This window comes from Moesziomyces antarcticus, assembly GCF_000747765.1.
Source record: "Moesziomyces antarcticus DNA, scaffold: scaffold_v10002, strain JCM 10317, whole genome shotgun sequence".
NCBI classification, from domain to species: Eukaryota; Fungi; Basidiomycota; class Ustilaginomycetes; order Ustilaginales; family Ustilaginaceae; genus Moesziomyces; species Moesziomyces antarcticus.
Window position 1 is genome coordinate 1487804 of NW_014639008.1, and position 12093 is coordinate 1499896.

At 63.6% G+C, this 12093-nt stretch overlaps 4 protein-coding genes across 4 annotated transcripts; 2 read left to right on the plus strand and 2 right to left on the minus strand.

The window, feature by feature from the left end:
• Positions 1-90: 90 nt before the first annotated feature.
• Positions 91-3174, minus strand: PAN0_002d1428 (uncharacterized protein; the record flags this gene model as incomplete). The annotated part of the gene is made up of 1 exon (XM_014803593.1): positions 91-3174. One exon carries the CDS (start codon positions 3172-3174, stop codon positions 91-93), a length of 3084 nt encoding a protein of 1027 aa, XP_014659079.1.
• Positions 3175-3512: 338 nt separating this feature from the next.
• PAN0_002c1429 (uncharacterized protein) lies at positions 3513-6854 on the plus strand (the record flags this gene model as incomplete). Its single annotated transcript, XM_014803594.1, has 2 exons — positions 3513-3559; positions 3713-6854. The coding sequence occupies 2 exons, from the start codon at positions 3513-3515 to the stop codon at positions 6852-6854; spliced, it is 3189 nt and encodes a 1062-aa protein (XP_014659080.1).
• Positions 6855-6995: 141 nt separating this feature from the next.
• On the minus strand, positions 6996-8339 carry PAN0_002d1430 (elongation factor ts; the record flags this gene model as incomplete). The annotated part of the gene is made up of 1 exon (XM_014803595.1): positions 6996-8339. The coding sequence occupies one exon, from the start codon at positions 8337-8339 to the stop codon at positions 6996-6998; it is 1344 nt and encodes a 447-aa protein (XP_014659081.1).
• Positions 8340-8861: 522 nt separating this feature from the next.
• On the plus strand, positions 8862-11651 carry PAN0_002c1431 (putative leucine-rich protein; the record flags this gene model as incomplete). Its single annotated transcript, XM_014803596.1, has 1 exon — positions 8862-11651. One exon carries the CDS (start codon positions 8862-8864, stop codon positions 11649-11651), a length of 2790 nt encoding a protein of 929 aa, XP_014659082.1.
• Positions 11652-12093: the final 442 nt, after the last annotated feature.

The window sequence follows — 12093 nt, forward strand, 5'->3', positions numbered from 1 at the left end:
CCCACATAGTGCCACAGCGTGAAAGCAAAAAAAGGTCATGCATTGAGAATGGCAGTGAGAGACGAGAGATGATGGTGACGTCGCGCGGGGTCAGGGTGCAAGCTCTTCGCGATGCCAAGCAAAGTACTCCTTGGACTTGTGCAGCCGCTTGACGAGCTGCTCCACCTGCGTGCGTCGCTCCTCCTGCGTGTCCTTGAGGGTCTGCTTGGCTTTGCGCAGGCTGTACATGCTCTCGACGCCCTCGTCGGCGGATGGCGTGGATGCATCGACGTCCTTGGCGAGCTGCACGCGTCGCTCGCGCTCCTGCATCGCCGCGTTCTCCTCGTACTCGACGCGCTCCAGCCGGTACAGTGTGTACTCGATCAGCGCCTTGATCGCGCTCGGCGCATTGGCTCCCATGCACACGCGCGCGTTGCTGGGCGCGAGCGACCTGGGAAGACCGAGGCGACCACCAGCCTCGGCGGCGGCGGCTGCATCCGACGACTCGTCGAGCGAGGTGAGTCCGCTATCGTCGCCTTCGTCCTTGGCCGCATCCTTGCAGTCCTGCAATGCGCTAGTCTCGCCGTTGGGGCCGTTGGCATCGGCTTGCTCCGCCTCGGCGGCTGCCGCTGCTGCTTGATTGGGATCGACGGGAAAGGCAGCTCCCAGAACCACCAGGCACCACGCGTACCGACCCTCGGTGAACTTGGGCATGCGCTCCTGGTACTCGCGCAGATGCCAAAACTCGCGGCCATCCACGTCGTATCCGAGCGGACCCGTGCGCACCGCATGCACGTCCACCGCGAGCTCCGAGGTGACGCGCGCATCCAGCCGTCGCCATGCATTGTCGTGCTCCAGCGCCGCCTTCTCCGCCTTCCACGCCTGGTACTTGGGCGACACGATGCTGGGCGCGCGCTTGTTGAGCTCCGCCAGCTCCGCGGCCAGCTCCTTCTCCATGTCGGCGTTGGCCGCCTTGTTGGTGCGCTCCTGCGCTGCGATGTTGTCGTTGGCCGCTTTGAGTTCGTCTGCCACACCGTCCGCCATGACGGCAGCGTCGATGAGCGCGCTCAGGATCGACACTTTCGTCTCGAGATCCGGGCTCTCCATCTCGCGCGTGTCCTGTTCCATCGAGACGTCGGCCTCCGACTTGCCGTTGACGCTGCCCGGACGCTGCTCGTCGGCCTGCTCGGCTTCGTCGTCCGAGCTGCCGACTGCCGTCCTGCGTCTCTTGCGGCTGGATCGACCAATGTCATTCTCGTGTTCGTCTTCGCCTGCGCTGCCGTCGTCCGAGTTGGCCTCGCTCAGAGCCGAGTCGGAATCGGCGTCGTGGTTCGACGGCTTGGAACGCTTGCGTGATTCCGAGGCGTGCTTGTCTTGCTGCTCCTGTTTGGCAGCCTGCTCGGCCTCCTCCTTCTGCTGCTCCTGCTGCAGACGGATGGCCTGCTGTCGACCCGTGAGTCGCACTTCGGGCGTGGGCTCCTTTTGCACCGGTCGGCGAGCGCGTCCCGAGCGACGTCCTCGTGCGCTGTCGTCTGGATCGGCTAAGCTGTCGTCGTCGTCGCTCGGGTCATCGTAGACGTAGATTGACTTTTTCGCCGAGCCTCGAGCGCGCCTGCCGCCGCGCGGCGCATCGTCGTCGTCATCGGCATCAGCGCCGGCCTCGCCAAACTCTTCCGCCTCCCATTCATCGAGCATGGAGAGCTGGCGCGCCATGTCGTACTGACGATTCTCCTTGGCGCGGCGTGCTCGCGTGACACGTGCGGCTGGCGGTGAGGGCGAGCGCTCGGCGGCGGCTGCTTCGACCTCGACGGGAATGTCGTGCTCGACGTGCGGCAGCGGAGTGCGGGTCAAGCCGAGCACGCCGAGCAGCTCGGTAGCCGCCGCCCACGGCTCGCCTCGCTGGAGACTCTTGCCGTGCGTGCGGAAGGCGGTGACGGCCCTGGCGAACGGCTTGGTGGGCTGGCCCTTGTCGATGTTGGTGAGGCCGGCGATGGTCTTGAGCAGGCAGGCGAGCATGTCCTGCACCATGGCGTGCGTCCAGTGCTCAAACTTGTCGAGCTGCGAGAGCACGGAGCGGTTGAGGCCAAACTTGTCGAAGCGCACCATGCTCTCGTAGATCCACATGCGCGCGCGCATGTTGTCCTCGGGCAGCTTGGTGGAGATGAGCTCAAACAGCGGCGGTGGCACCTCGGCGGGAGGCTTGAGCGGCCTGAAGATGGGTGCCTTGCTGCCTCCGGAGAGCATGGAGGCGAGTGCATTCTTCTTCTTTGCAGCGGTCGCCGAAACCTGCGGCGGGGGCGTGTGGATGCCGTCGTCGTCGCCATCTGCTCCGTTGGTGGCCTTGGAGTTGGCCTTGGCCTTTGACTTGCCGGTGCTCTTCTGTGCTGCGGCTACAGCCTCGGCAAGCGTGCGCTCCTTGCCCTTGGCAGCGGCACCCTTTGCGCCCTTGGCGGCGGCGGTTTTGGCAGGCTTGGCGGCATCGTCTTGGGCCTTTGCTTTGCCCTTGGCGGATTTGGGTTCTGCTGGTTTGGTGGTGTCGGAAGTTTTGGCGGAGCCACCCCATCTGCCGAGCGGCTCAAGGCCGGCTGCTTTGCGGCAGGTGGAGCAGTCGCACTTTTTGCGGCAGCGCGGACACTTCCAGGCGTACTTTGCCTCGGTGGGCGGGCAGTGTTCTGCGGGATTGACCATCATACGATTGGATTTGACGATGGTCTCTGGATCCTGGTCGTAGAAGCGGCGGAGGGAGGAGAAGCAGTATCGGACCTGGCAGCGCTTGCCCGGAGCGCGCATAAAGGTGCACTGGAGTAGCGCACCCTTGCAGGGTTGGTGGTGCTGGTGGCAGAGCTTCTGCACGCCGCCGTCTTGGTTGACGTGGGTGCGAGCACGGACGACATCGCTGATTTGGGTGCGTGAGGACGAGGACGGATGGGTGGACTCTGCTGCTGCTCCGTTGGCAGTGGGTTCGGACTTTCTCGACTTGGGCTTTGGTTTAGCGGCCGGGCTCTGCTTTGACGACGACGACGACTTCTTGAGCAGAGCAGAGGATGAAGCCGACTTTTTGAGTGCCGACTTGTTGGACGAGCCGGGCATGGCCTTGACCATCTCTTCGTCGTCGGAGAGTTCGGAGAGCGACTCGGCGTCCATGGTGAGGTCGATGTACGCCGATGACTGCGGCGCAGCGGGTGAGGATGCCATGTCGCGATTGAACCTCGACGCACGGCTCGTCCGAACCAGGTTGGAGCGTGGTGGACTGGAGGTTGGGCACGACAAAAGAGGTTCGCGAGGCCTCTCTTCTCCTTTCGTCTGTCACACACTCTCCCACGCTCTCACGGGGGCCAACGACTGCGCCAACTGTGCTTTGTGAGACGCACACACCCAGCTGCGGACCGCGTCCTTTTCTGCCCAGCCGGCTCAGTCTGTCTGTGTGCTCTCGGCTGTTCCGCTTCTCTTGCTTCTTCTCGAGTCGAGTGTGCATCGTCATCAACGCGTCGCGTGAGCTGTCGGGCTGCCGCACTGGATCCCTGCACGCTCGAATGCTCTCCAACACGGCCCAATTCCGCGCGCCCATTCTTCGAGTGTTGTAGGCTCGACCTAACAGATTCCAGCCTTTTTTTTTTGGAGGGCTGAGTCGGTGGAGCGCGTGCAGAGGAGGAGAACGCGAGAGGCACTGGCAGTTGCGTCGAGTGCACTTTCAGTCGGTGGGGCGCGCGCCTGGACCCGAACCACATAAAAGTGTTGGTCTCGCCCAGGCCAAGACGGGAGGGCCAAAGGGGGGACCCTTGATCCCGACTCGAGGAGGCAATCTACGCCTGCTCGCCATCGTCGTTCTTACTGTATCGCTCACAGTCGCTCTCAGCTCTACGGACGAGGCATTGGAAGCCATGCCACGCAAACGAAAGGGTCCCAAGCGCGAGCCTTCAGAGGGCAGCGGCGAGCCTTCCGCGGCGCCGGTGAATGCAGCAGCAGCAACCACCTCCGTCACGCCCGCACCCACCGAGCTCCGAAGACTGCCGTCCGAATCTCGCACCACCGACCTGGACGCTTCTGCTTCGACCAACAAACGTGCAAGAGTTCTCTCAATAGCCGAGGAAGACCGTCTCGGCAAGATCGTCGGTCTCGATCGCTGGCTCGAAGCTATCGGCCACGGACGCGGCGCCGCCGTCTGCATCTGTGGCGAGGTCAAAGCCGTCACGCCGCCGTCTTCATCCCACCCCGTCCTCCACCTCGAATTCCTCACTATCGAAGCCGACGGATCCACACCCGGCGGTCGTCTCGAAGCAAGATTCCACAGCGACCTCGCCCAAAAGGTCGCCGAGCCGCTTTTGCTGCTTCACAGAATCGCCCCTCCCACTTTTGTCTATCTCTCTGGATTCGCTGCCCTGCGCAGGTCGCCTCTTGACCGCAGTGTCGACTTTACCACCAACCATGCCGTCCTCAAGATCTCCGGTCAGCCTCCTTCCTCCAACCTCATCGCTCCTACGTCGTCCATCTGGGTCGAACAGCTCGCCACTCCTTCGGCCCCTGCACACGCACCTCCAAGCACTTCAAGTGGCGAGGCCGCGCCGAACCCGTCCAGTCAGACGAGCGATTGGTTCTCAACGCCAGTACCACAACACCAGACCACAGACGCCGCGTTCGCACCGCCCGCAAACACTACGGCCAGCCTCGCGTCCCTTCCGCCGCCGTGGCCTCCGCAACCTCGTCCGCCGCTTCAGACGTCTTCCAGCGCCATCACACCGCGCCCACCTGCGACCGTCAAAAGCGAAGCTCTCCAGCGATCCTCGTCCTCACCCAACCCTGCTCGCGCGTCATCGTCGCGTCCGGCCTCGGCAGCCCCGACCGCCCCTCATCGCAACGCACCACACGTCAAGCCGCGCCGCATGGGCAATTGCCTCTATACGCCCATCACCATGGTGCGCGACGGCGAGCGCGCCAGCTTCATCGGCGTCGTCGTCGCAGCCGGCGATCCGCGCAGGTCCACCGGCGGCACACGCGACCTCAGCATCAAGGTCACCATCGCCGACGCCTCGTGCCTCTCGGGCACCGGCTATGCCAAGGAGCTCGCACGCTCCATGACCGTCATGCTCTTTGCCCAGCAGACCGAACGCATCCCTCAGCCCATCGCACCCGGCCACATCTTGGCCGTGCGCAACATCAACGTCCAGATGTTTTCGGGCAAGCCCCAGGGCGTGGGCAAATCGGCGGGCGCATGGAGCTGGGCCACCTACGATCCCGTCTCGGGCGATGTGCGCGCGTCGGAAAACTTTCCGCTCGCCTCGCACACGCCGCCCGAATGCAGCGCCGACGAGATGGACCACTTCCGCGACATGGCCAATTGGTTCTCGGAGCTCCAGGGCGTCGATGCCAACGTGGTCACTCGCTCCGCCCGCCCCACGCTGCTGCTCAAAGACCTGGCCGAGAACGTCTTCTTCGACACGGTCGTCGAGGTGCTCAAGGTCTACACCCACACCCTCGCTCCAGACCTCTACGTCACCGACTACACCAAGCACACGCTCTTCTTCCGCGGCAACGACAAGTACCTCCGCACCGAAAGCACGATTCCCTATCCCGACGACACCGATGGCTGGGGCCACGTATTCCAGATCAGCCTCTGGGACAGCCACGCCACCATCGCAGAGGGTTTGCAGACCGGCGACGTTATCCGCATCCAAAACGTGCGCCCGAAGCTCAATCCGCGTGGTCTGCTCACGGGCGGTCTGGGGAGCAGCACCGACAGCGGCATCAAGATCCGCACGCTCAAGCCCACCGACGAGGCACGCATCGGCCTGGAGCAGCGACGCGCGCGCTTCCTCGAAACGCTCTTTGCCGCCGAGGAGGAGGCTTTCGCCGATCAAGCGGAGCGTACATTCGAAGCCGCTCCCGGGCTGCAGCCTCCGACCGAGACCGAGCCAGCTTCGGATGCGCCGATCCCTCCAACTCGCGCCTCTGCTGGTGCTGTGCCCGAACAAGCGGATGCGCGCTTGCAACACGCCAACCAGGCTGGGAATGCAGCACCGCAGCCAGACCATCGGGGTGCTCCTGCAATCGTCGGCAACAGTCCGTCTGGAGCGACCTCGTCACCCTTTCCCACACCTGCCCAGCGCCACACACGAGCGTTTCACGAGATCACACCTTCCAAGGGCATCGGTTGCGACAGGACTACAGCGCTGGCAGCGAGCAGCAACGCCAATCGCGACGTGGACAGCCTCGCCGAGCTCGAGGCGCCCGAACTCAAGCCAGGCATGCTCATGGGACCACCGGAGCTGAGCCTCGAGCAGCGTCGGCCGCTGATCCGATGCCAGGCACCCGCTTCGATCCCGCTGACGGCGCTGGCGGCGCTGCCGACGACGTCGCTGTGTCCGGGCATGTACAAGGTGCGCGCGCGCATCGTGTCGACCAATCCGCCCAAGGTGGAGCAGTGGGCGCGCATCGAGTGCAAGGCGTGCAAGCGGCTGCTGCCCGTCGACCAGCGCTTCTGCGTCAAATGCGGCGACGAGGAGGGCGAGTCGCTCGCGTACTGCCTGCGCTTTGCCGTCATGCTGGAAGAGGTGGATGTCGAGTTTGTGGCGCGCAAACAGCAGAGCCGCGAAGCGAGTGTGACCAAGGTGGCCATTCCGGTGCTGTTTCAGGGCCGCAGCTCGCAGATGCTGCTGCCGGGCGTGGATGCAAAGACGCTCTACAACGGCGAGCGACAGAGCATCCGCACGCTGCGAAGATTCCACAACCGTCTGCTGCATCCAGCCCAGTACGGCAAAGAACCCGAACAGACGCTCGCCGTCTACTCGTATCCGTCCAAGGAGGCCGATCGCACCGTGCGCCGATTCGCCGCACTCAAGGAACTCAACATCCTCCATTCGCCCCTGGATCTCTTGTAGCCATCTTTCGTTGCGAATGTCTCTCACGCTTCTGACCGGGTTGGCTGGCGATGTGCGCGACTCTGACGCTGAAAGATAGAGTGGGGGTTGGTGGTGCTGGAATTGCATCTATGTTGTACAAAAGTATGAAGAGGCGGGGGCTTAGGCGAGGCCGGCGGCTTTGCGAACTTCCTGGGCAAAGTCATCTGCGGAAGACTCGACGGGTGCAGCAGTCTCGCCGAGTTCCCAACGGTGCATGTCGAGCACCTGGACGGCATCCGCGTCGCTCGCCTCGAGCTGGTTGTGCGTAGCCCAGGAGCGCAGCACGTCTTGGACGGGATGTGCGCTGCTTTCGGGCGATGGCGCCGCAGCGGGAAGCAGCATCATAAACGGCTGGTCGTACAGCGCGGTGCTCACCTCGCCCTGCACCTCGGCGTTGTTGTCGGCATGCGCCCGGATGGATTTGGTCTGCATGCCGGCGGCCTGTCGGGCGAGACTCCTGGTAAGCGCGCGGATGTTGGTCTGGACATCATCACTCGACGACGCCAGCAGGTCCGGAAGCTTGGGGCTGGCAAAGCGCGTGGTGAGGAGCGAGGCGACCTTGCCGCTGGTGAGCACGTAGCCTGGTTTGGCCGCATCCTTGGCGGGCGCAAAGCCTGCGGATCCGCCGTGAGCGAAGGCGGAGGCGAGGTTGAGCACCGAGGCGCCACGGTCGGTACCCGTCTCGGAGCGACGAGGAGCATCTGCCGAGGGGGTTTGGGGGGGAGGGATGGCGGCAGCACGTGCGATCGAGATCTTCTCGCCCAGACGCGAGACGACATCGATGATCGCTGAACCCACCGTCTTGGGCGCAACACTGGACCCTTGGGCCTCGGGCGAGCTTGGCAGCAGCGGAAAGGCGAGCAGCTGGTCTACTGGAATCTGAACAAAACCACTCTGACCCTCTGCACGTGGTGCGGCGAGGGCGGGGAAGAGAGCGACGGTGTGTACGATGTCCTTGACGAGTTGGGTGAAGACGTCATTCTTGGCTACAAAGTCGGTTTCGCAGTTGACCTCGACAATGCCACCTGCAGCCGCACCTGTAGCTCCAATACCTGCACTGACGGCTTGATCCTTGAGCTGGCCTTTGAGCTCGACTGCGCTGGGTAGGCCGTCGGAGAGGACGGTGACGGCGACGATACCTTCGCGTGCTTGCCGTCCAGCGACCTTGTCGGCCTTCTTGGCTCCGGACTTTCGACGGTCGGCTTCGAGCCACTCGAGTGCAGCTTCGATCGAGTCCTCGTCCGGCGAAGATGCGGGGCGCGATGCGAGGAGGGCCTCTTTGGCCTTGATCATGCTCGTGCCGGGCATGAGCTTGCGCAGCTCGGCGATGGCCTTGATCGACGGCTTCTTGGGTTCGCCCACCAAGGCGGTGCGCGAGAAGCTGCGCGATGAAGAGGGAGAGATGCGCGAAGAGCGCAGGGCAGAAAGCCGTGCGATGCGAAAGACGCTGGCAGAGCTCGACATGTTGCCTTTGCGAGTGAGTGGAAGGATGATGGCCTTTGCGAGTGGGCCGAGGCGGGATGATGTCGGAAGAACGAGATGAAGCAAGAATTGCGGATCAAAATCGGCCCGATTTCTGTGCCTAGTGCAGATCGGACCCGATTCAAGCCACGACCGGCAAACGCGCGGCGGTGTGAAATCGCAACCGGACCCTGAATGCGTGCTCGAGCCGCTGGCCAAAGCACACACACACTCTCCTCCTCCATCCGAGCATCGGCTGCCTCAGCTTCACCCGCTTCGCCCACCTGCTCTGCATCCGCACATCCACACGCTTTCCTAGCAGCCGAACCACACTCGACGGTGATCGCAGTTGCGGGTTACGGGTCACCTTGACCGCACTGGCAGCTTAAATTTACTCTGCGGCCCTTCCGCACCGTCGCGGCCAACCCGACAGGCGATCCGATTCATTCACACGCCACATCTGTCAGGCATCTCTTCACATCGTCACCTTCCCACGCCAATGCAATGAGCGCTTGACAGCACAGCATGGACTCGATTCCGGCAGAAAAGTGGGTGGCCGAGTACGCTCGATGGCTGCGTATTCACGAGGCCAAGCTTGGTGATGCCGCTGCCTCGGCCGCAGCAGCCAAGCGGAATGCAGCCGCCGCCGCCAGATCAGCCTCGGATGCTTCCGCGTCGACTCTGTCGTCCACCTTTTGGAACGTCGTCAGCCTCGGAACAGCCAACACCTCTTCGCCGTCGCCATCTGCGCCCACATCGGCATCCGCCACCGCCGCAGCACTCGCAGCGCGGCCGATGCTGCTGCGTCAGAATCCCCACAACCTCTACTACCTCCTCATCCGATTCGAGGCGCTCGGTCTGCCCGTCGGCTCGCTAGACACCAACATCCCCGTCGCCGCCCGGCCCACTTCGTACTTTTCCTTTGTTGCAGCCAATGCATCGCGCAAGGATCGCGACGACACCATGTCCATAAGCTCCATGGCCAGCCGCATCAGCGTCGTCTCGTCCTCCTTCAGCTCCTCCCTCTCCTGGTTCGGCGGCAGCGCCGCAAGGGCGGATCCATCAAGCGACATCAAGTACATCTACTCGTGCTTCACAAAGATTCCCAGCCTCCGTCTCGGTCCCATCCCCGCACGCAGACTCATCCAGGACTTTGAGGATTGCCCCGGTCAATCCGCCGTACCCCTCGACGTGTTTAAGAATCTGCACCTCCTCGAGCTCGACGATGTCGACCCGCGCACGCTGCTGGGTTGGGACCGTCTCAGCATCCAACTCCGCAGCCTCTCGTGCAAGAAGAGCAACATCGAAGACCTCACCGATCTGCTTGTCGACCTCGTCATCCTAGACACCCGGCGAAGACGAGGCGAAAAGGTGGATCCCAAGCGACTGCGCAGGAATGACCCGCCACCAGCCGAGACAGAAACAGAGACAGAGACGGACGCACCACCATCGCTGCCCAAGGACATGCCTTCGCTCGCATGGCACTTCCTTCGCCACCTCAACCTCTCATCCAACAACCTCACCTTTGTCCCCGTCGAGCCGCTTCTCGCGCTGTCGGCGCTCACCCACCTCGACCTCTCGTCCAACTTGCTCAATGTCGTGCCGCCTTCGCTCGCGCACCTGCCCGCGTTGGTCTCGCTCAACATCTCGGACAACTTGATCGACTCGGTGCTCGGCATCTACGACGCGCTGCCCGTCGTGCGCGTGCTCAACCTCGCCAAGAACCGCCTCGAGAGCCTGTGCGGCCTCGAACGCCTCTACGCATTGCAGCGCGTCGACCTGCGCGCCAACGCCATCTTTGAGGCGGGCGAGGTGGGCCGCCTCGCCCCGTTGCCCGCCATCGCAGAGGTGTGGGTCAAGGACAACCCGCTCGTCGAGGAGCTCGTCGACTATCGCGTCGACTGTTTTGTCGAATTCGCGCGCGAGGCGAGGACCATCGCGCTCGACGGCGAAGCGCCCGGATTCTTTGAACGCCAGAGGATCGCAGAGCGCATCGGCTCGTCGACCAACGGTGCGGCCACGGCCGCTCGCACCACAGCGACGAGCGAGCACGAGGAGCATGAAGCGCAGGTGGCGCAGGATGCAGCCACCACGAGTCGCCATGTTACGGTGGTCAAGAACGTGCGCCACCGCACAGCGTCGCGCTCCGCCCCCGATGCTGCGAGGGGCAGAGGCGAACACCTCGATCTGCCAGGCCAGAGCCAGGCCAAGAAGGCGTCCGGCTCGCGATCGCGTTCCAACTCACGCTCACGGCGCGATGGCGCTGGACGCCGACGCAATCAGCGAGTGGTCGACTTGGACAGCTCGCCCCAAAAGCCGATGACAGAGCAGAGGCGCGAGCGCACGCTGACCGACTCGGATCGCATCAAACACGCCGCACTCGCAGGCGATACATCGGCAGCGATGGACAGCGCCGATCCTGCTCGCACTTCAGATGCTGCTACGAATGGCGCAGCTCCCAGCTCCACCGATGCCTTGGCGGCACACGCAGCCATGCTGTTTGCGCTTCCTCCTGGCATGGCGCCGTCCGAGCCGCACGAGCTGGGCAAAGCCAAGCCGCGCACACTCACGTCGCGGCGCAACCCGATCGACTCGAACACGCTCGGCCGAAAGTCGGCGGCGCGACCCGTAGCTTCGGACCTGTTTGCCACCTCGGACTCTGCCACGAACAAGGCCGGCGCAACTGGCGAGGTCTCTGAATCCGCAAATGCAAGCGCGGCGCAAGAGCATGTGGAAGATTCGCCAGCGGTGCTGGCACGGCAGCGCATCGCCAGGCCACGCACAGGTTCGGCCGCAGCGCTGGCGCGCCGCTCGCGCGTGACGACGAGCATGTACGACCCAGACCTGAGCGTGGCGGAGCCGGCAGTGTCTCTCCATGCTGGGCCGCTCACCGGATTGGTGGAGGAGGGGGCGCCAAGTGCAGTAGCACCCGCTTCGGAAGCAGCCAAGCCGGTCGTGGCTGCACCTCCCGGAGCCACGGGCAAGGAGCGGTCGGATGCGCTGCGTCGGCGGATCGAAGCGCTCAAGTCGGAAGTGGGCGACGACTGGCTGCGCCTCTTGGCACGCGGTGGCGGTACGGCGGGCGAGCGCAATTCAGTGCTCATGCTCTCGAGCGCCAATGACGAGTCGACACACAGCTCGGCCGAGGCCGAGGCGGAAGCGGTGAACGTGGTGCGGCCCAAGCGGACCAAGCCGAGCAAGAAGAAGGTGCGCAACGGCGACGAGTCCACACTTTCGGGTCGCAGGTCGACGGAGCAGCCACATGCAGAGGCATCCACTGCGGCCACTCGACGACGCGAAGCGCGCATCAGCTAGTTTAGGTGGGGTGACGAAATACAGGCGGAGTTTGAAGCTACCGAGCCAATGGAAGCGGCCATGGGGTGGGCGTGAGGGTTTTGTTCGTCCATCTTCTTTTGCTTGGCACGGACGGCACGGGGCTAATCTGATAAAAAGGTTTTTTTTTCTTTGCTCGACTGTCAGATCTGCTCTAGGTGCTGCGATGCGATGTGATCTGATAAAGCGGGGCCGAATGCCAAATTGACGAGAAGCGGACTTTTTCGGGGCGTTCGGCAAAGGGGCATGCCAAGTAAAACTCGCAGTTTGAAGGGAAGCGCGCTAGTGCACACCAATGCACACGGATGCAAGGCGAGCTAGGGCAGCTGCCAACACATGCGTCGCCAAGGCAGGCTGGCGAGGGTTGTGATTGGACGGTCATCGCTGCAAGTATGAGCTCGCTTCGGGGCTCGGCAAGGCAGAC